This window comes from Protopterus annectens, chromosome 6.part0 (genome assembly GCF_019279795.1).
Source record: "Protopterus annectens isolate FY-2018-M chromosome 6.part0, PAN1.0, whole genome shotgun sequence".
NCBI classification, from domain to species: Eukaryota; Metazoa; Chordata; order Ceratodontiformes; family Protopteridae; genus Protopterus; species Protopterus annectens.
The window spans coordinates 1,579,399,874-1,579,424,658 of record NC_056737.1 but is presented as its reverse complement, the minus strand read 5'-3'; the positions used below and the strand labels follow the sequence as shown (position 1 = coordinate 1,579,424,658).

Here is a 24,785-nt window from a genome sequence, read left to right as displayed (position 1 = left end):
TGTTCGCTCATGATTGGCAGTAGAATTTTACAGTGTCGAGTTGCCAGCCCGGCGCCCAACCTTCCACAGAAGGCACACACACACACACACACTCACACCTAGGGCCAATTTAGAGTGTCCAATCCACCTACAGCATGTCTTTGGGATGTAGGAGGAAACTGGAGCACCTGGAGGAAACCCACGCAACCACAGGGAGGACATGCAGACTCTGCACAGAAGGCACCCCAGCCGAGGATTGAACTGGAGAACCTCTTGCTGTGAGGTGACAACGCTAACCACTGCACTACCGTGGCTGCCCTAGGGCCTATACAAGCCTAGCCATAACAATTCCCTGGCTATTTCTTCCCACACTATTTACTTCCCTGGACCCCTGTGTAGCAGGGCGACTGACGTGATCCCCGGGGTGAATTTCCTTTCTCCCATCCAGTCATCAAGGTTCCTTTTGAAGAGGGCCAAAGAGGTGCTCTGCTTGACATGTATGGGCAGTCTATTCCAGAGTCTGGGGAGTCTCTGGGTCAGGAACCTATCCCTCCAGCATGATTTGTTTATTGTGATGACAAGGTTCAGGTCCCTGGAGCGTGTGGCTCTGAGGGATTGGGATTTCTTTAAGTGTAGCATGTCCAACAGCTCTGGGTTTGACATGGCCTTGTATGTTAAGCAGAGATCACCTTGGAGTAAACGATATGCAACAGAGTATAGCTGGAGTTTTTTAAGGCGGTCAGCATAGGGCATCTGCTTTAGGCCTGTGATTCTTTTAGTGAGGTATTTCTGTGGCCTTTCCAGTTGTTGCAGATGTCTTGAGAGGTGCATACCAAATGGGGCTTTGTATTTTATAATGGGTCTAATGAGGGATGAGTACAGTGGGACAATGACCTCCTTTTTTCTGGATGAAAAGCCCTTAGTGATGAGGTGTGCCACATAGAAGGATTTCCTGACTGTTGTGGCGATCTGGTTATTGAAGGTGGGACCACTGTCCACCTGTGTCCCTAAGTCTCTTATCACACTTTCGGTGTTTAGTGTACTGCCACCTATGTGATAATTCACGGGTACATGTTTTTTCCCAAAGGGGATAACTATACATTTCTTGGCATTGAGCTTGAACCCATGGCTCTGGCACCAAGCATCTGTTTCTGTAATGCCCTTTTGTAGAGTATGTCTCATGTCTTATGTTAGTCAAATATAATATATCTGGTGTAAAAATTCTCTTCCCTTGTCTTGACAAGCAGATTGCATCCTGTCTAAATGTGTCAGACCAAAATTAGTCTTGGATATTCTATATATTCTCATTTTTAAACAAATATTTTTATATAGAAGCTTATAAAAAACGTTCACACTGATTTGACTCTCTTTTCTATATATTATGTGTGAAAAATAAATCCTAACACCTGCACAAGCTATATTATTTAAGAGTGCTGTAAGTTCCCTAACTCAGGATGGTGTGAGATAAGGTCGGGAGTGTCTTGCCTTCACTCTGTATCAAGTTATAACCACACAGATTCTTTGGGAAGACTACAATGTGCCTGCCTGAAATATATAATTCTCTAACAATAAACAGTAAAAATTAAAGATCACAGAAGGTAGCACATTCACTTTAGGTGTCAGAAGAAGAGAAAGCTTTGGGTTCTATTCCCACTTCAGGTGACTGGATTGTTGACACTACGATGCAGCATTAGTAGGGTGCTGCACTCATGAGTATATCATGTTTTGGATGAGATGTTAAACTGAGGTGCCATCTGCTTGAGTTGGTGGTAACTCAGGTGGGTATAAAAGATCCCACTGAACTTATTGAAAAGGGTAAGGGAAACTCCTTGATGCTCTTGCAAAATTTCCACTGGTAGAAGAACTAACCCACCTTGGGTCTCCCTTGAAAAGAAGTCACTAGCCTAGTGGGACTAACCTGGTCAACATAGGATAACTAGGAAAAGTCCATTTATTCCATTTGGCCTAGCTGACATTATATGCCTTACTTTTTTAAAGGCATCATACACAATACTGGTAGCAATATTTGTGTATTTGTCCTTGCAATCTAAAAATTAATAAATTTACCGGATGTGTGCAAAGGAAGCAAAAGTCAAAGTATGTAATTAACAGCACTTGCAGATGACTTTAGAATATGCAAACTAAAAAAATGGGAATGAATATGTAAAAATGGAACTCAAAGCAAATAGGCAAATATATATATATATGTGTGTGTGTGTGTGTGTGTGTGTGTGTGTGTGTGTGTGTGTGTGTGTGTGTGTGTGTGTGTGTGTGTGTCTGTCTGTCTGTCTGTGTGTGTGTGATAACACATGAAGCCATGTGATGTCTAGGATGGTGATGAGAAGCATCCACTCAGAAATAAAATATTAAACAGTAGGTGTGGTTACAGGCACAAGAGCAGAAAGTGCAAAGTGTTTAATAAAATGTATAGATTATGTGGTAGAAATATTTCATAAGAGTCTAGAAGGAATGATGTAAACTTATTTTGCAAGATTTATATGCCACTGAGTTCAGAGATGAAACAAAATCTGAAATGCTTGTAGGTACAGAAGTACAGATGAGGGGTATTGAGAATGCCTGTTGGTTTGAAAAGCTTACAATTTAAGGTAAAATTATATATTTTATGCTAGATAGATGCATGAACATAGCTGTAGCTAACTTGTCTGGCGGCTAGCAATGGGATTATGGCTCTGAGCTATTAATGAGCTATTTTATATAGCTCAGAGTACATGGTTTGATACTTTCCACCTCCATTTGTCCACTGTGTCACTCTGAGCAAGTCACTTAACCAGACAGTGCTTCTGGGTCAACCTTGAAAAGGTACATTTACATCAAGTATCAAATATATAAAAAAGGTAAAGGAACAGAATTAACTACTTTATCAGAGTCTGAATTTAAAACACTGAAAGTCAAAGGAGTTGTATGTAAATCAGTGTGTACCTCACTAGCACCTTCTAGACATGCTTATTAGTACAAACATAAGAACTATACACTCCTGTTTCAAGTTCTGTCTTTGGACAGTATACTAAAGCAACAAAGTATACCAGATTGTTAGGCATATGAGAAGCTAATCATAACAAAGAGAATACATAGTATGCGGGCACAGAGTAATCTGCACATTTGATGATTGGCCAGCAGAAACAGCATCATGATTGACAACTCAGATAGTTTTCTAGGTGGCTCCAGAAAGTTTCTACTAAGACTGGCAGCAGTGTAGTTATCAGTACATCATTGACAGCTAAACAGGCAAATAATAGACAAGAAGCAAAGCAGTTTAACCGAAAGACATTGAATGAGAATGCAATATTGATGATATTTGAAGTAATATGCAGACTTATTTAATGGATTAGGCTTTAATGTGTAATGCTCTATCAAATATATATATTTCCAGATCCAGTACCAGAAAATCTTGCACCAAGAAGAATACCCATACAGTAGAGAGTCGATTATCCAAACTTCGATTATCTGAAATGTCAGTTATCAGAACGCAGCCTTCCAAAGTTTTTGGGTAGGAAAAATAAATTCTGAATATGTAAATGTTATATATATATATATATATATATATATATATATATATATATATATATATTCTCTTGTACATATTTGTTAAGTTTGTAGCATAAAAAATATTCTTTATTATTCACTGGAATTGCTGCATGGTTGAAAAGTGTATTCCCTGCATCCAGAAAAAAACAAGATTTTAGAAGTTTTTTTATCTGACTCAATGCATGTTTGATTATCCGAACAGTTTGAATATTTGAACTACTCTAGGTCCCAATTAGTTTGGATAATCAACTCTCTACTGTAACTCTAACGGAAAGCTTAGATCTAGAAATGAAAAATTCAGAATCTCATCATCTGATTGTTAAACTGCTAGTGCTGACTAAATAGTTGAACAGAATGGCTAAAGATGTGAAACAAAACAAGTCCAGGATTTGCACATATCCACAAGATGTTGATAAAGTGATTAAAATGAAACACTTTCCATTTCAGGTAGCTGAAGAGATTATTTCAAGCTATCCATCCATCCATCCATCCATCCATCCATCCATCCATCCATCCATCCATCCATCCACTCATCCATTCACACTTATTCCTACAGCAACCCCTGTGATTGGCCATCACTGTCCATGGAATTTACTGGGGGCGTGCTTTCTTCCATATCACTTACATTTTTATGCATACCTAGAGACAATTCAGTTGTTGCCAGTTTTACCTATTGCATTTATTTGGAATATAGGCAGATGCTCAATGCTAAATACTTTTTCTGTACTAAATATAAACCAAGGCTTTTGGTAAATTAAAATAGCTGAAGCTTGTTCAGAACAATGTACTTTCAACATCACGCTGGGAAGATTAGGATATCTCATATTGCCATTTGGTAGTTCATTTTATTAGTTCCAGCAGTCTTTTAGAGAGCTATTGCACAAATTATAGAAAGAGTGGATTGCATGATCAATAGAATTGATAATTTGCACATCTGGGAAGCTACCAAACCAGACCACAATTGACAGCTAATTAAACTGCTGGACAGATTACAGTGGAAAGGTCTGAGGTTGAGTAAGGGTATATGACAGATATGTATTACTAATCTGAAGTTTAATGACCATATTTTGATACCAGAAAATCTGTAGCAAAATGTGAATAAAATCAGTGCCATAGTAAACATGCAGAAAACAAAGAATAAATCAGTTTGCATGAGCATTCCAGTAATGTTACAATATCTGTCAAAGTTCTTACCAAGCTGATCAGATATTACTGGACACTGAGCAAACTATTAGAGCATAATGTGGTCTGGTACTGGTTAACATAGTAAGACTGAGGCTCGTGAGATTCTGAAAAGATTGTCACAGAAGCACCAACACTTAAGTACTATGATGAAAAAAGAGTTGCTGGCTATTGAATGTGGCTGTGAAGATTTTCCTGACTATATTTTTCACACATCAGAAGTAGTGGAATGAGATCACAAAGAACTGCAAAGCGTATTTCAGCAATCACTTCACAAATCATCACCTGGATTGCAAAGAATATTTCTGACTTTTTAAAACTATGATCTAAAAAAATTCAGTATAAGGCAAGAAAGCAGATGTATGTGATTGCTACACAGAGCACAGATTACTTAAATAAGTGTAAAGAGACTATGCTAAAGATTTGGAAGTTCATTGATTGATTTCACAACTACCTATCTCTGTGGATAAACAGCATGAGCTGAGAAATATACTTGAGATGATAATGAAATGCATTTATCAAAAGAAGCCATTATGAATGGTTGGATAGAGCAGATGAAAGCAGCACACAAACATATCCTGGTATACAGAGCCATAAGAACGGCAGAGTAGATGGGGTAGGTGCCATTTTACAGAGGGTGCCAATCAGATTGAAAGTATGTTGACTGCTAAACTGTTCTGTTAATTTAAAGACAGAAATTCATTATTAAGTTGTAACTTATTGCTACCTAACAAACAATTATGACACTTTACAAGCAGTCATTGAGTGATAGCAGTTATGATCATTTATAGAAACTGGGGTGAGCCAGAGGGGTATGTTGCCTGGGGCACCTTGTGACATAGATACAGCTCTGCATCTGTATTTGGAATGCAGTCATCAGCTTTTTTACATGCAAGATTTGTTGTTTAAATGGGATAAAATGATAATATCACTACATGTAAGAGAAGTGATGAGGGAAGCTGTATTTAATCACACTTGGATATGTAAGAAATGAGCACAAGATATATTTTAATGACCACATTTCTCTAAAGCGATACAGAAATTGATACAGACACGGGAAGTCTGTAATACACAACATAAGTAGAAATGCAAGAGAGGAACTGATTTTGCATGACATCCCAGACCTACTTTAGTGCAAGGTAGGTGCAGACTTATTTCAGTATCATAAGAGCTAGTACCTGATGTATGTCGACCTCTATTCATCATTCCAAAAAGTCATACAGTTAAGACACTATGAGTGCCAGTGTAATTAATATTCTACAGAATATTTGTTGCAAGGGAGTACGATTCACTATTCTGACATTTAAGGAGTTTTCAAAGAATGGGATTTCAGAAAGTCTTCATTATCCTCATCAGAGTTACAGACAAGCCAAAATAATACTACTTTTGCTTCAAGTGCCATGGTAGTACTACCTTTTTCCAGTGTCACAACCACATTACCTAATCCCAATGTAGTTATAGCATTCCCCTGTTCCAGGATATAATGTTATCATGAAGTCAGCTCAAGTGGCAACTGCAAAGGAGAATCTAAATTACCTGTCTCCAAAGTAGTGGCATTACTCCATGTATTGCAGATACAAATCTTCAGTAACATAACTAGAGTGGTGCAAAGGTGGTAAGGCCCATGTGTAAAACTGATAGAGGGCACAATCAGTTGGTGACAATGGGGAGAACAACACTGCTTCATTACTACTGCTGATACTGCAGGCATGTTTGTAGTGAAGTGCTTGTAAAAGATTTTTGCTCTTCAGCTTTGAAAAGAGCTTTTATTGAAGGGGCTTCAGTCAGGGGAAACTGCACAAGGTGGCAGATATGCTAGCTACAGTCTACAATACCTATCATATATTTAGGTCCACTATCAGCTGTGAAAAAGTATTTTCACTTATTCATAGCCTTATTGTCTCATAAGATTTTGAATTATACAAATCTGGAATTGGATGAAATCCTACTTATGCACAGTAAAATTAATTATCACATGGTCGCCAATTATAAAACTCCATCTATGATCCCTCCAAGGCATGCAGATGATCTTATCCAATTAGAAAAGTTAACCATCAAAAGAAATAACATTCTTATGTGCAACTTCCTCTATCCACACACAAACTCGCAGACATATGCTACCAACAAAAGTTATGCTCAGGGATTTCTGGTTTTGTAAAAGGCAATACAGTTGGCCAAACTATCTGCCCACCAGAGGTGTTTCTAGAGTTTCTATGTTTAACACTCCACTTCTTGTCTCCTCCCTAGTCAAATCTGAACCATCTTGCTGTGACCTTCTCTCTAAAAACCTGCTTTGTGGTCCTTAATAATTCCTCCATATTCAGAGATTGCTATTATTTATTTATTTATTTAACATTTGTTGACCGGGAAAGTCCGACTGGGTTCCACAGATCCTGTTTTCAGCGGAGGCCCAGGGAGAAATGCTCCAGAAGCATGTCTTTAGAATGTGGGAGGAAACTGGAGTACCAGGAGGAAACCCACGCGAACGCAGGGAGAACATGCAAACTCCACACAGAAGGCACCCCAGTTGAGAATCGAACCGGAGAACCTCTTGCTGTGAGGCGACAGCATTAACCACTGCACCACCCAGACCAATTACTTGTTCTTTACTCAAGCTCATTTATACTCACAAGTGGTACATATTTCTCTGAATTGTACTTCCTCTCACAGGGGTGTGTTGAGGAATTTGTACTTACCTGATGTAAGCATAATGACAGGTTTAAAATTAAGCCCGCCATGGAACTCTCATATCAACAAACTCTGTAAAAATTATAAAAAGATCCTGGACACCTCTCAGAGATGTCTACTTCATTATCATAAAACAAATTTAAAAGTGGCAAGTCCATCAGACTTACTATTAGAAAATACAAGGATGACCCTGAACCTTTGAATTTAGGGTTGCAACTAATTCAAATGGCAAAAAGGCCTTCTTCAGCAATATACCAGGAAGCTTAGAAGTAATCAACAATTCTGTACTGAACTTATTTCCCATGGTGCCTTCTTCTCTGACCCAAGGACTTGCTTTCTGACACTTTCCAAAAGCAAAAATAGCAATTTGTAGGTTCATACAAGGCATTCAATTGCAAGGATCCCAGACACTGTAGTTTACTTACTATCTTTCTCTATGAGGGACTGAAGGACCTGACCTGGGGAGAATATAAGGCTCCCCATCCAATCATCTGAATGGAATTTGAGGAAACCTAGTGGTTTGCTTTGTTTTACAAGGAGCGAAAGCTTATTCTAGAAGTTGGGGTTCATTTTAGAAGGGTATCTGTTTCACCAGCAAATTCTGTTTATGCTATAGTGTAGATTTAGGTATTTAAAGCAAGTTTTGTGGTATTTGCAGTTTCATAAACATATGGAAGATTAAGCACCCTAAGATTCCAAAGTCACACTATGATTAAAGTTCATGAAATCAGTATTGTTTCAGTTTTTGATGTTAGCCAGAAGTGCTCTTTGCAGCACTTTCAGTGTGTCCAGTAATGACTCCTTCTGCAATTTAGAGTTAATTGTATCGGTAACATATCTAAGCATGATTGTAAATTCTTTTGTATAAGCCTCATTGCTCCTATTATGATTGGAAATGTCTGGGTATCCTTCTTCCACATTGCCCTCATTTCTGCCAGCAAATTCTGGTATTTTATGACTTTGTGTCTGTCTGTATGTAAGACACTGTAGTTACTGGGTGTAGCAATTTCAATGATCGATGCTACATTTGTCTTCTTTTCATGGACTACTACCTTGCAGGTCTGGCAGATATCACCACAAACAAGTTGATACAAGACAAAATAGAGTAACAGAAGTTTTTAATATTCTGTATAGATTAAGATGTTCATACATTTTGATGAAGAAACTTTGCAGATTTTTTCAAGTGAACTACTTGCTTGCACAGATGCATGCCAAAGTGGGCATTGTATATTAAGTTATGAGTGTAATAAGGGTAGAGTAAAGGGAGACTGCTACTTCCTTGGACCTGGAGGATATTTCTTTGGTGATTAACTGGGCTAAACAAAAATGTTTTCTAACTGCATAAGGTACACAGCTGTCAGAGAAGAGTTCATTGTCCACAAATGTACTTGAGTCTCTGATGATAGTTTCAGTTTTAAAGGGGGTTGTGATTGCAGCGGTGTTTGCCAAGAGTACAATGCTACATAATTAGCACTGGGCTTTAGTCCATGGTCCATATAGCATAAATTTGTTGGGCTTAGGCTTTCTTGAAGAATATGAGTACCTTTTGGAATGCTAATGACAACCCCAAGTTTATAATAATTGGCAAACTCTGTCAACCAGAGACCCTCTGTGTCGGCATTAACATCAGCAAACTACAATAAGCCAAAGAGTAATAGGCTTAGAACTGAACCCTGGGGATACTGCTGTTGATCATGACACTAATTCAAAAAACAACTATAAGGCCCCTTCACTTCCATGACTCCTGACAAAGCTTCTGGATTCTGATGAAAAGAGTTAAATCCCACTTAGGTAAAGGCCTTCCACAATTATTCAGACTGGGTATTTACAGTAATTATATCTCCATAGTGTGGAAAAGAGATTACTATGGTGCCCTTGTGTAAAGGTAGCACCTCTACTGACATGGAGAGGTACAAACTTTTAGGTCTAACTAGTATTATTTGCAAGGCTATGGAATGTGTTATAGCTGAAATAATAAACAACAACATGAGTGACCTTATATATATATATATATATATATATATATATATATATATATAAAAGCACTGAAAACTCAAAACACTGAAAATGAGAAAAATTCATAATATAGAAGACCAAAAACACTGAAACTTCAAAACACTGAAAACTCAAAACACTGAAAACACATCTCATACATATACTGAGTTTAAACAACATAAATCATAGCACTTTCCACTATATATATATATATATATATATATATATATATATATATATATATATATGTTGTTTGTCTTTTCAGCTTTTCCCGGTTAGGGGTCGCCACAGCGGAACTCCGGTCCGCTAATGATTGGCAGTAGATTTTTTATGGTGCCGAGTATATATATATATATATATATATATATATATATATACCAGTACAGTTTTGTAAAAGTTAGATAATGCCTGCTCAGCCAGATTGAACTTTTTAAAAGGGTTACTGAGGACATGTATAAAAGGGGGATACAGTCCACACTGCCTACCCAGGCCTTGCCATGGCCTTCAATGCCATTCCCTTTGCTAGGATTGTCGGCAAACTTTCCCAACTCAACTTTAATCCATATATGGTTAACTGGAAAAGTAACTGATTAGGTTGGGGGTCTCTGCTCTAGACAGTAAAACATCAGCAGCACTATCTCATATGGCTCTGCCTTGGACCCCCTCCAGTATTCACTTCTATGACATGAAAACTCATATAGGCAGCATTGTATTTAAATATGATAAGATAATTGGGGAGTTATGTACATGTGTTAATAACAGATTCTCCTTTAACCAACATGCCTTTTGTTGTAGTTTGAAAGATCTTCAACTTTGCATGACTTATCCTTTGTGGTATCTCTTCAAGGGCCAAAGAAGTTATAGTCCCACTTTATTCCTTACTTATTAGCCCCATGTACCAACTTGAGAGAGTCCTCAATATTTCCTCATCACAAAGATCTCAGTACACTTGGCTATTCTCATGGATTAAAAGCTCCATCCCTCTACTCAGTATCATACAGGTTTCTGAACAGTGATGTCTGTTTACACTTCCATGGTTTGAATGATTAATAAGTCTTTGAAATCCTTTGGATAACAGAACCATTGGTAAGATGAACACCCACTCTAGAGACCTAAGTCTATATTACTTTCAATGAGTAAGTTTGCCTAGAAGATTGAAGAATAAACTTATAAGTTCAACTTCTTTGTTACTACCAGAGAATGATAACAAATTCTACAATTACTAAAAAAAAGAACCAAAGGAAATAGAAACTTTTGCTATAAATGAAATGCAAAAACCTCTTTCAAATAAAAAGGAAGAAGGCAAGGTAAGGATGCAAGTACCTAAGAGGATGCAGTGTTGGGAGATTTTATTTATTTATTTATTTAACATTTGTTGACCGGGAATGTCCGACTAGGTTCCACAGAGCCTGTTTTCAGCAGAGGCCCGGGGAGAAATGCTCCAGATGCATGTCTTTGGAATGAGCAGAGATGAAAGTAACCGCGATTGGTAAAGCAGTGGAACAAAGATGATGCTTTGTAAAAGATTCAGATCTGCAAATGGTTCAGTAACAAAATGGTAACTCTACAAGTCTGAACATGAAAAGCTGAAAGAAGTTATCTTTCAGGAAAAAAAATCATTTTAAAGTGCTACCATTTTCTCAGAGAATGGAGAACTGGAAGGTTACCTCCGAAGTGCTGAATTCACAAGTCATTAAGTGTCATTAAGATCTTTAACAAAGCTCAAACACAGGGTTCGATTCAGAGAGGCAGAATCTCAACCAACTAATGATTCTATGAAAGCCCATCCCAAGTCTGCTGCTCTGCAACCTCAACAACAATTATAGAGCCCAGTATTCAAGCTGTGGAAGACTTTTAAAAGGCCTCAGTAAATATTCAGACTGTGCATACTATAAAAAAGAAAATGACAGTTAAAATATTAAAGTTTGATCTGGATTCTAAAATGTCTTACTAATTTTCTACACTTAATATTGTGTGTGACATGCTAGAGTAGGGATGGAATTATTTATTTTCAAAATATTTGTACTTTGAAGATGATTAAACTCATTCTATTTATATTTGATCACTGCATGTATATATTTCTTCATTTTTAGAAAGGGTGTGCAGTTTATTACATGTGCTTAACAGAATGCATTTCAGTAAGAGGGATATGTGTCGTGAGACGTCTGTGTAGTGATGTATGTTGCACGCACTTCACGCCTCTTTCATTTTCATTTAGGCCGTTTATGAACTGGATCAGCATCAATATATCACTCTACTTTGTCTGCTCAGCAGTAAATAATCTCCACACCTTCATCATATATTCATGTTCTTGGCTAAAATGGTGAATTGTCAGTGTGGTATTTGCTTACTTCATGGCCAAGGAATCAAACTAATCCAAATCAAATATTTTCATCCATTACCTAGACCGTGGTGGTGCTGCGGTAGCGTTGTCGCCTCACAGCAAGACGTTGTCCTGTTCGATTCTCAGCTAAAGTGTCTTCTGTGTGGAGACATGCGTGAATGGGCGTACCTTCGTTGAAGGTTGTACGTCAGGGCTGGCAACTCAATACGTAAAAATCTGCTGCCAATCATTAGCGGACCGGAGTTCTGCTGTGGCGACCCCTAACCGGGAAAAGCCAAAAGATACAACAACAAGATACAACAACAACCTAGACCATGGACCACCATCGTTAAGATGTTAAAGTAATGTGAATCAGACGACATAAAACTCATGTCTAAGCATTCAGATAGAACAAAATAAAAAGCAGTTACAGTCAGGGGGACTAAAATAAAATGTGACATCATATAAACATGAGTGTATCATATTCATAAGGGCATTAAGATCTATAAATCAGAGTAAAAAACTATAACAGATGTGTTTTATGTCCCATAAAGGTAAACAAACAGGCATGTTTTTTTGTCATGTTACCTTCTCAAGGATTTGAAATGCCACTGCACAGTGATGGTTCTCTAACGGAGAAATGTCATTATACCGCAGAGCGAGTTCTGTGCGAGCATTGATCTAAAAATAACAGATTTATAAATTTTAGTAAAAGCACAGTAATGCATTTTAATGAATTGTTATTATCTTACTTGTTGATAATATTTCAAGAGTATACTTCCTTATTTGGTTTGTGTTAATAATATTATAAGACTTATTTTCTTTGGTTTGCATCAGCAACATAAAATTTAGTATATGGCTTTAAACTATACTATCATTGACAAGTATACCAAAACATTCTTGGGTAGACTGTGAAAGCCATATTTTATTAATAATATCTATGTTCATATAATTAAAAAATGGCTCCATTTATATTTTAGCCATGTCAGTATAAAAAATGCAAACATACAGGCCAGCATCTCACAGTAGTAACAGACACCAGGACAAGCATTTTCCAGTGCCAGACATGCACCATTAAAGGACTGCAACAGTACAGTATAAAGGAGTAACAGAGAGAATATTGCGGTTATATACAACATATAAACATTTTGTAAACAATGTAATAGTCTCCCCAGTTCAAGGCTTGTATATGACTTCATTTATGCTTCCTTTTTCTGATGCATCCTTCTTGATGCAGTATATCACACTGACCTATTTATTATTTTATGTTATTATGTTTTATATTTGTTAACCAGGTAAGTGAACTAGTCCAAAGACCATTTTCATCCACAATCAAAGTCAAAAATTATAAGACACAACTAATGATAGTCACATACAATATGGTAGTAATGGCAAAATGACACCTGGAAATCTAAATAATCTACAGTAGAGAATGTGCAATCACTCAGTATAGCCACATAATCAGTTATTAGTACTCAGATAGTGCATCGAAGAGGTTAATACGTATATTGTGTAGATACGAGATAGGAAAATATATAAGTAACAAACTTAGAGATAAGCATGGTGAGCTTCCAGGGCATATTGATGAAACAAACAAAAATCCTGTAAACTCTCATTAACTATAAGCAGTGCGGGCAGTTTAAAAATCAACAGTTTATAAGAAATGAGGTTGCCAAATAGGATACCTATAGTAGTTGGAAATGTACTGCCATCGCAGGTTAATTGTAATATCAGCCAGTGTCCATTGTAGGCTGTTTGAACCTTACCTGAAAGGACTGATTTAGAAGAGGCATTTTTGAAGTAGAAAACTCTTTAACATATATACACACACTTGAATATGAGTGAGATACCACTGTTACAGCAAGGTGTGGTACAGTCTATTAACTTGTTGGGACTGACAATGCCTTTATATCAGTGAACTGTCAGTCTTGGTGGGCTAACAGGTAATTGACATATCTTTGGTGCTGGAAGATCAGATAGCTGGGGGTTCTAGTCCCACTCCAGGAAAATTGTTTAATTTTCAAATTGCTGACATTGCGGTGCTGCACTCTTAAATGTGCTGTCTTATCAATGAAAAGTTAAATCAAGGTCCCATCTGCTTGAGTTTGTGGTAGCTCAGGTGAATGTAAAAGATCTCACAGCAGCTGTTGAAAAGAACAGAGGAAACTTCCTGATGCCTTGGCCAACTTTTCCTTAGTAGTATAAATATCACGTCAGGTCTCCCATAGAAAGAGGCTGCTAGCCTAGTGAGGCTAACCTTTTCAACAAAGGATACATAGGTAAGCACTAGACAATCAGTCCAAAGAACATATTCAAAAGCTCTCTCCAGTCTTAAGAAGAGGCCAATACAAAATAGACCAAGGATAATGTAGGACTGCTCATTCAATTATCTAGGTTTATATTAAAGGTGGTAAGGGTGTTGCTCTGTTTGACATGTAGTGAAGCTTGTCCACATGTGGGAGGTATACTGGAATATGAACCTATCACACCAAAATGTTTTATGTATCTGTTTATGAAGATTTAGTTTCTTTAACTGGGTATTTAAGGAAAAATTTATCATGTGAAGGAGCAAGAGGTCAAAAAGGGTTTGACCTTTCATGGTTTAAAAGGCTAGACCCATATCCCCATAGAAGAGTCTATAGGAAAATGAGTACAGGGAGAGGGCTGTCAATCTGTCCTGATAACTAAGATTTTAGAGGCCACTGATATTTTTATTAGGAATCTTTGAGGCCTCTAAAGTTAAGTGACCTCTTTAGACAAATATATGCCAAAGGCAGTATTATATTCAATAATGAGTCTGATAATATATGATTAAAGGGGAATTAAGATTTCTTTGGATCTAGAGGAGATGTTTTTGGAAATTAGATGAGATTTGATTAATTCCTATGTCACCCGCTGGACAGCCAACTGGCTCACAGATAGGCTGCAGGAAATCAAAATAGTGAAAGTTACCTCAACAAACAGACCAGTCACCAGTGAAGTCCTCCAGGGTTCTGGGCTGGGATCTGTTTTGTTTGGCATTTACTTTTATGAAATAAAAACCAGTGCCTAAGATCTGTAGCTGACTAAGTTTGCAAATGACTGCAAGCTAGGAGTAGTCCTTGAATCTCCAAATGACTTTGCCATCCTGCAGGAAGGTTTGTTCCAAATAAATAACTGGTGTCAAAATCATGGACTGAAATAAAATGTATTATTGTATCTTTTTGAGAAGTCATCTACCCCAGGGAGCTACCACATTGACAATATGCCCCTAAGAGTTGACCACTTTTTCGGGATTTGAGAATTTATGTTCATTGTTGTTAGAAAGTTCTTCTGTACTGCACAGCTTATAAACAAAGGAACTATGTATGTCTCTAGGGATGTTATTATCCCCCTTTAGTCATCTCTTATTAGGCCAATCATTGAGTATAATGCCCCCTTTGGCATGTATTAGACTAGACACATGCAACAACTGGAGTGCCTACAATGATACCTTAGTAAAAGGATGCAGTGCCTAAACAACATGTCCTACATGGACCAATTCAAAGCCCTGTTACTATATTTTGTATCCTACAGACTAAATTCATTTGCTTTTTATACCCAAAGCAGCTATTGGTGAAAGCTTTGTATGCTTGTGTTAATTTAAGTTTTACTTAAAATCTTTTTCCATCCTGGTGACTGCAGTTTGCTTTTCATTTTTCTGCTGCTTGGTTGCCTTGGCTTGACTCAACTTTGTTCGCTATATGTCCCTGTTACTCGTAGTCATTTTTTCTTCATCCTAGATTTTATTGAAAGAAAACCCAAAAAGGCAGTAGTTCAAATACTTTGAACACTTTCACACAAGATAAACTGGGCTTCCACAAAGGAACAGAATTATCTGATTAATGTACTTGTCTGCTTCCTTTTTATATGAGATGTTAAATTGAGCCTCTTTCTGCCTGAGGTGGTGGCAGCTCATGTGGATGAAAAAGATCCAAGGTTATTTAAAGCATTATGTACAATATTATTTACAAAATTACACATTTGCAATGTATTCAGTGTACAATTTTCTGTTTTTCCTGTATTATTATTATACAATCATAACTATTATACTTTATTTTATTATTCAAATTTCTGTGATCATTGTCTTTATTAGACTCCCACTCCTTTTTCCACAGCTAGCATCTTATTCTTCTTAAAATTACTGCTAATCTCCATTTACCATTAAACATGGTTTAATTTATACTTTCTTTCCAAATGGTCCAAACAAGGGAACATCATATTTTATTTATTTTACTAATGAATTTCTTAGTTTTATCTATATAACATCCATACATAATCATATTCATATTTATAACATTTACCTGTTTTATACCCTCAAAAAACTTTACTTCACATAGTTTTTCTCACAATTTTATAACCCTTATGTATTGTAAGAAAATGAGTTCTGTAGTTTCCTCTTTGCCACAATTTATACAAATTTCTTTCACTTATTTTTTCTACGTGGAATATTTCCATTTACTGGTACTTTATTAATCAATCTCCATAAAAAATCTTGGCATTCTATTTACTTATTATACCATGCTTTTTGTACTTTTACAGCTTTAACATTTTCATTTGTTAAACCAGCCCAAGGATTAATAATAAGGATTAATACAATATACATTGTACCACAATAATTTATACCACCTTATCTCTCATTTTCTGTGTCAACAATTTTTATTTTCCATAAAAGTATTATTTATAATATCTCATTTCATCATTTATACATCCTTTTCCTCTTTTGAATTTTTTAACATATTCCAGTACCACTAGTATAATACATTTGCTATTAACTTCTCATTTTTATCATTTGCATACAGCAAAAACAAAGTAAGAATTTTAGTGAAGTTATTTAAATTCATGTCTATAGTCTTTAAGCATTCAGATATAACATAGTATTTATTTCATCCAAACTTTAGTTTTGGTAATTAATAGAATATCACCTGTATAAGTCAACATAACTGGAATTTTTATCCCTTCATTAGTAATATAAGTAGCATCTTTCATATGTATATTTACATCTCTGACCAATACATCCATAACTAATGCAAATAGTATACTATTCCTTGGAAATCCTTGATGTATGCCATTTCATATATCTATTATATCTGGCTGTAAAGTGTCATCTATAGTAATCACTCTGGCAATTTGCTTCACTAACTGGTACAGTTAGCCTGATTTCTTATGCTATTATTTCCTGAATGTGCAATAGTCAGGAGTGAGTCACCACTCCATACATGTGCAACATAAACATCAGAATATATCATACTACAACTGACAAAGTACAATATTCTAAGCTATAACAATGTGAAATAGTCTTTGCAAAACATACTAGCATAATAGTGTCTGGCTTCCTGTCCAAGTGTGGTAATTTATTGTGTTGTTAATATTTTAATTATTACTGTATGTGCATTAGTTTTACTGTCATACAAACTATGTGTACATTGTTATGTCTTGCACAGGGACCAAAGCAATGTAATTTCATTCAACTTGCTGTGTATATCTGATTGACAATAAAGCTTACTTTTACTTTGACTATTTCTTTACTTAACCATCAGTTCAATAAAATTCTTACTTTATTTTTGCCATATGCTGAACAGTACAATTTTTCACTAATGTTATATTCCACCATAATTATCCATAAAAGTTCATGTACTGTATCAAATTCTTTATTTATGTCTTCAGTCATAAGTTTTGCTTCTTCTTTCCTGTGTACAATATATCTACAATTTCCCTTACTATTTGTTTATTTTTATTTATTTATTTATTTATTTATTTATTTATTTATTTATTCTTGTTGATCAGGAAAGTCCAACTGGGCAGGAGCCTGTTTTCAGTGGAGGCCAGGGAGAAAAGCTCTACAAAAGAACAGTGAATTTAGAAATGACACATTTTTAACATTAAGTCTAGAGTAATACAAAAGTGACAATGGATTTGGACATTAACAATTAGCCCACAGCTGACAGAGCACTCAAAAATGACTTAATACATTCAAGAAAAATGTGTATATAGCTATAAATTCTGAGTTAGATAGGAGGGGATAGAAAGAAATATGAGAAGATTGAGTGAGGGGAGGAGATAGGGGCATAGGTTGAGAGAGAACTACTTATGAAGAGTGTTAAGGGTAAGGTGTATGATGTTGTAGTATAAAAAGAATGTCAGCAGAGAAGTGTTGGATGCATATCAAGTAAAATGACAGGAAGGAGAGAAGATGAGTTGGGTGTATATTAATGGAAAGAGAAAGAGTATATTGCTGATTTGATAGGAAAGACAGAAAGGATTGTTTATTGCTGGGTAGAACTGGGTAGAATTATTTGAGATGGTAAGCATGGGTAGAAGATGGTTAGCATGGGTAGGTGAGGTTTTAAGAAGAACGGGATTTAGACAGGACTAGATTATGAGCATAGTCAGGTGTTGTTCAGGTGCTTTATAAGTTGTTGTTTTGAAATATGAGGGATTAGCTGCAGCTATTATAGGTTGAAGGATAGAATTCCAGATTTTGGAGATATAATTGGAATAGAAAGAGAGTTTCTGGAGCTGCTATTGAATTTGGTAACTCGTAGGAAAGATTTGTTAGAAGAAAGAAGGTCCTGTCTATTGGTGTAGGGTTACATTGGATTTTGGACAGCAAGGCATTTGTCTGGCTGGTATATAAGGCTGTGGGCAGTGATAAGCTGGGTATAGATTAAGAAGTGGGGTCATTCTAACTAGTTTGTTTGTTGTAGTGCAGTGCAGTGATTGGAATCTGCATGGGGAGTTTGTTGCAAATTTGGCTATTTTGTTGTAGCAGTTTTCTAGTTTTGCTACATCTTTTTTTTTTAAGTTGGTTAGAATTGGGGAAGCATATAACAGAGTAGAGAGTAGATTAGTTCTGACAATTGACTGTCTGGTAGTGTTGGTAATGTATAGTTTGATTCTATATATAGGGATCCTAGTTTCATGCATGTCTTTTTGATAATCAGAGATAGATGTAGGTCAAACATAATTTTATTGTCAGTTAGAACACTGCGTGGTTTGTTTGAGATATTGCTGCTATTATGATATTGTTGGATGAATAGATGTGTAATGAAGATGTATAATCTATTGAAGTTTTGGGTCCAAAGAGCATTAGTTTAGTTTTGTTTGTATTAAGGCTCAGTTGTGAGTTTTTTTAGCTATGTTTTCACAATTGAGAAAGACAGTTGTATTATTTCTTGAAGTTATGGCAGAGTAGGTGCAGAGCAGATGAGGATAGAGTCATCTGCATAATGAACTATTGAGACAAGGTGGTAGGTTGCAGTGTTAAGTTTATTGGTAAAGATACCGAAGAGAAGTGGTCCTAGAATTGAGCCCTGAGGGACTCCCATGGTGTCTGGTAAGAGTGGGGAAAAAATCTTGGTGCCATTTAACTGCTTGCTGTCAACAAGTTAGGTAGTTAAGTAACCAAGATAGTGATGAAAGACTGAGTCTAAGGGAGGTGAGTTCAATAAGGAGTTTCTGATGGCAGGCAGTATCGAATGTTTTGGATAGATCTAGGAGAATGGAGGACACTAGTTTTCCTTCATTTATGCATTGGTTGATTGTATTTGTAAAGCTTAGAAGGGCATTAGTAGTACTATGATTGGGAAGAAACCATGCTGTGCATTTTTTAGAACATTGTTAGAAGAGAGGTAGTTCATGAGTTGGTGTTAATACAGTTTTCTAGTATTTTAGATAGGGAGATAGTATTGCTTTTGGTCTGTAGTTTGAGAGTTCAGTAGAGTTGCAACCTTTGTGTAGTGGGGTGATGTATGATATTTTCCAAATTTTAGGAATGTAAGAGTGGTTAAATAGAACTGAGATAGGATAGGAAATAGTGTCTGCTGCTAGTTTAAAGTATTCCCTAGGTAGGTTATCAGCTGCTAGGGTAGTAGGTTTAAGTTTGAGGAACAGTTTTTTATGGTCACGTTTGGATGGGTTTGAAGGAGAAAGTATCACTGATTTCATTGGATGGATTTGGGATAATTAGAGGAACCTTGCCAATGTCATTAGTAAGTGATACTATAAAATTAATAAATTATTTGTTAAATTGTGTTGCTATACTATCTATATTGTTTGCGGTTCTTGGGGTTGGTGTGGAAGGCTGGCCAGGATGGAAGACTTTTTTTATTGAGGACCAGAATTCTTGGAGGTTGTTTTGGTGTTTTTGTTGAATTTCAGTATAGTAGGATTGTTTGTCTTGTTTGATCTTAATTTTAGATTTGTTTCTATGTTGTTGGTAGTTTTATAGGTAGACTTGGCTTTTATTAGCATGCCATTTTTCCAAGCTGTATATCTTTGTTTATGTAGTTCCTTAGTGTCTTTTGTTAGCCAGGGAGTAGAACTTGATTTTAGTCTTACGCTTCTGTATGACTAAAATCTAATTAATAACAATTCCTGGCACTCTTTGTCTTTAAACTATATGTGCCATCTTCCATAATATTTTTTATTTTATTTCCATTCTGTTCTGAATTATTTTCATAAAATTCTTGTAACCTGCATTATTCAGTACTATAGGTCTCCAATTTTTGATTTCAATTTTGTCTTCCTTTTCCATACAAATTTAAATATACCACTGCATAAATCTGTATACATAAAACCTTCATTTAACCAATCATTCTTAACTTTTAAGAAGTATTTTTTCTGCCTATCTGTAAATTTTTTACAGACTTGATATCCTATTTCATCTGGGTCTGTAACTGACTGTAAATGAACTTGTCCAAGTATTTTATCTCATTCATATAAAGAAAATTCATTTTCTAATTCTTTATTTCTGTATCTGATGATTTTTAACATCTCATTCTATTTTTGTGTACATTCTTTTATCTTGAAACATTTTATTTATATAATTTACTCTAATATTCATAATTTTTCTTGAAACCTACTTACCTCTCCTCTACTGTCTCTCATTTCTCTCATTATGCTAGTATTTTTTTAACTATACTACTCAAGTAAGCTGGTACCGCTTCTCTTTTACCTTGTAAGTAATATCTTTGCTTAAATAATTGTTTGAATTCCTCTTGATTCTTTTCATAAATTCTCCATTCTGTCAGAAAAATATTCTCTATTATTTCTTTTCAAATTTTTCATAGCATCTATATGCATTGTTCTATAATATGCTTTCTCTGCTTTTTTTACATGTAACTGCCACTCAACAAAACATTTCTTATATTTTTTAAAGAGAACCACCACTCAGATCAGTTTTTATAACATACTCTAGTGGAAATGTGATTTTTTTTTCATAATTGTGTCATTTTCATTCCATTATCATCCTAGAAGTTCTTGTTTATTCTTTTTATTCCTTTTCCCAGTCTGATGTACTCCTTCATGTCCTTTATCTTTATCCATATGTCTGAATGATCTGAAAATCCTAATATAAGCATCTCTTCTTCAACAATATTTAAAACGTATGACACAATGAAATAATCTATTTCTCTCTTATATATACCTCAACTCTATGTTCACAAATTAATATTCCAAATCTTTAAGTTACTACATTTTAAAATCACAAACATTTTCTTAACATCATTCTCTCTTTTTCATTTTTCACCTCTCAAATCACAATTAAAATGTCCCATCAATATTATATTTATTACTACATAATCCAGAATTTTATGAAATAAATTTTCTTTTTCTTTACTCATAACATAGGAATACATAGGTATAATACTATATACCCAATTAACTATTGTAGATCTCCAATGGCATAAACTTCCTATCATTACCAGTGTTACATTCAATGTTTTCACTGACTGCCTACAAAGCACCACTATGTCAGAACAGATTTATATCATATTAGTTTCAGAAACACGGATTTCATATGGAAGAGATCATATGCTTGAGTTTCCAAAAGCTCAAATAAAAAATAATCTACATTTTTGGAGGGATGCAAGCCCTCTTGCACCCCCTGCAACATATAACAACTCTGAAATTGTACTACAGTGGGTAAAAGGCTGAATTCCCTGATCCTCATTGTACCACAATCTACATGGGCATGCTTTAATGGGTAATTTAATAGTGCAATCTCAAAGCTGAATCACATAATTTGCAGGAGGTGTGGGGCTTGCAGGGTGGCTTGTCCCCTGTAAAAACATAGATTGGTTTTCATATTTGAGTTTTCAGAAACTTGAACATATGGTCTTGACCCTATGAATTTTGAGTTTGCAAAACTTGATAAATCTGACATAAACCCACACGAACGTGGTTCTTTTCCTAAGTTCCACATTGTGTCCCCTCCTCAAAGCTTTTCTGTTTGTAATCTCTCTCTTCTTGTGATAGAAATATTACATTTTCAAATCTTATTCCATCATCACACTCACTACACCAATTTAAGATGCCTGTTCTTCTACTTATATTTTAATGCTATTTACATTTACTGAAAGAATTCTAAAGCTATCACCATATCTATATTGTAACTTACTAGGAACTGTATATATCTTTAGTTAAATTCAAACATGTATCTCATTTACATTATCCATTTCCTTTCTTTTCTCCTTTACACTTATTCCATTGAACTCTGTTTTTTCTTTCTCTTACCCTCTTACCAATATAATTATTTTTCCTTTTAACTATTTTCCAATTTATATTTGCCTCATCATTTATTTAAGAGCCTCCTTCTATAGTATCTTCTGTTTCACTGCTCTCTTGAACCTAATCTTTATTTTTGGCCTATTCTTTCTTACTTGCCTCCTCTTTATCTTCTATTGCCACCATTTCTTCTCTTTGTAAATTTCTTTACTTTTATAATCTTCATTCACATCCTTCTTTAGTATGTTACATTGCATCCATAGATTTGCAATTTTGTTACATTTATACCATTTCAATTCAAATTTTTGTTTTGCATCATGACCTGTTTCCCCACAGATATAACATTTACTTTTATCACAATTACTTTTGAAATGATCATCTTTCCCACAGAAAAGGCATGTTTTGGGTTGATCCCAATATTTTACAACAACCTTATTTCCTTCTACATCTATCATTTTTAGGAATATGAATAATTATCTCTTTTTCCACATTCAGTACAATATGATAGTCATGTCCACCAGTCCATAATCCTCTATTATTATAAACTTTACTCATGTCCATAAACTCTTTACATAGCTTACTTTAATGTTTCTTCAAAGTCTCTTTTTCAACTTCAGTTTGAAAATAATTTCTTCCTGTTTCACTGTGAAATGCTTTAACCACACATGGATTCCAGGGATTATTGCTCTTTTTCTTTTCATACTCTCACGAAAAGCTTTCTATGACAAAACCAGTCACAAATATAATGCCACAAAATATCTCTTTATGAATAAGAATAAAAGCTCTTCCCTCATGAGTCTTTATATCTAATGGCACCATCAAATTATCGCAAATGTCATACCTGACCATTTCTTTTTCTTCTTCTTTATTCTGGATTCTTACAACAAATTTCCCTTGATTATTGGAATACACTGCTTCTGTTCCTCTACCACCAATTTCCCTGCATTGTCCTTAAGTGTCTCAGCATACCATTTCTGTTTTAGACTGTCTTCTTTCAGAAAGATCTTGGATTCTACTGAATGGATTTTATCCATAATTTCAACCTACAGAAAATCTTTTTCACTCTTCAAATCACTATGCATTACGAGTTCTCCCAAAATATCATCTTGCAACCCTCCTGACTATAAGGATGTAATAATGCACACATCATTTCATAAATCATTCCATATAAGAAAATGGGTTTTGTTGAAATAACTCCTCTTACTCATGTAAAAAATTCCATCACAGCACCAGCGTTCATTCGCCTCTGTATTACCTGCCATCTTGGATTCCTTAAGCTCCGTTCTCTCAGCCGGTACTGTGCTAGGATCAGAATAAACACTCTCCTAATGAGTAAGCAGAAATTTCCCAATGCACTGATCAAATTTTTTCCTAGTAATATAAATACCACCTTGGGTCTCCCCTGAAAAGAGGATACTAGCCTAGTAGGACTAACTTAATCAAAAAACAATAAATAAAATATTGTTTAGATGGGGGACATGCAAGGGAGGGAACACATCCTGGCTTGTTGACTTGTAGTAGGAGTAGGGGACACTATTGGTTGTGTGAATATATCCTCATTTGCATAAGAAGCTGAAAACCAAGATTGAAGGGAGAATAGCAGATAAGAGGAATTTTGAGGTGATGGAGATGAAGTGACTGAAATGAGTAGTAAGCTGTACACTGTGGGACAAATCAAGAAATTATATCATTGGAGTGGAAGCTAAAGTAGCCCCGGTTTTCAAGGAGAACAGATTACAAAGGTTCTCTTATGTGTTTGGGAAGACAGAGGGTGATTTGGTAAAGCAGATTTGGGAGAGACAGGAAGAAGACAAAAAGGAGATGAGGACACCCAGTCAAGAGCTGAATAGACTATATGAGAGAACACTTGAAGAATGTTGGGCATAACTGTCGAGAAAGTTAAAAGAGTTAGTCTGAATCAAGAAAAGTGGTGACAGTTGACATGACCCAATGTAAAACTGGGAAAAAAGGGGCTATTGAAAATTATTTTATCTGTGATGCTAATATAGTAATTCGTATCTTGCCAAATAAATGGACTGACAAAACATACATATTTTGAAAATGAAATGTTTCTTACTTACTCCATTGCTCATATTTGCATTTCTTGAGAAAGCTTATTTTTAAATCCACTATATGCACAATAAATGAGACACAATGGGCTGAAAATCATTTGCTTTGCAACTTGTTATAGACATAGCCACTGCTGCATTTCATTTCAGCTTTTCTTTTCAGCCTTAAGAAAATTGTGTGTTCAAATATGTACTTATTTATATATACTTTATTTAGGATTTGTGAGCTAGGATAGTGGACTGATCCAAAATGGACAAGTCTGAGCCAATAGAAGGATAACAAAAAACAGAACAGAAAAATAAATAAAGCTATACATTGTGCTACAACTTCATTCACAAAACAGAAATGATAATAATAAAACCATAGTATTCACCACCTAATCCATGCCACAAAAGCCACTGGTGCAATTAAATATATCTCAACATTGAATAACTGTTTTGAATGTTATGTTACTTTAATGGTTTCAGCAAGTTCAATG

General features: G+C 35.5%; 1 protein-coding gene across 1 annotated transcript in view; it reads right to left on the bottom strand.

The window, feature by feature from the left end:
- LOC122804009 (high affinity cGMP-specific 3',5'-cyclic phosphodiesterase 9A-like) overlaps positions 1-24,785 on the bottom strand; it is a 708,135-nt gene that overhangs the window by 231,064 nt on the left and 452,286 nt on the right. Inside the window, exon 9 of the mRNA XM_044073690.1 lies at positions 12,302-12,394. Coding sequence (XP_043929625.1) covers positions 12,302-12,394 — 93 coding nt within the window. The remainder of the gene's footprint in view (positions 1-12,301; positions 12,395-24,785) is intronic.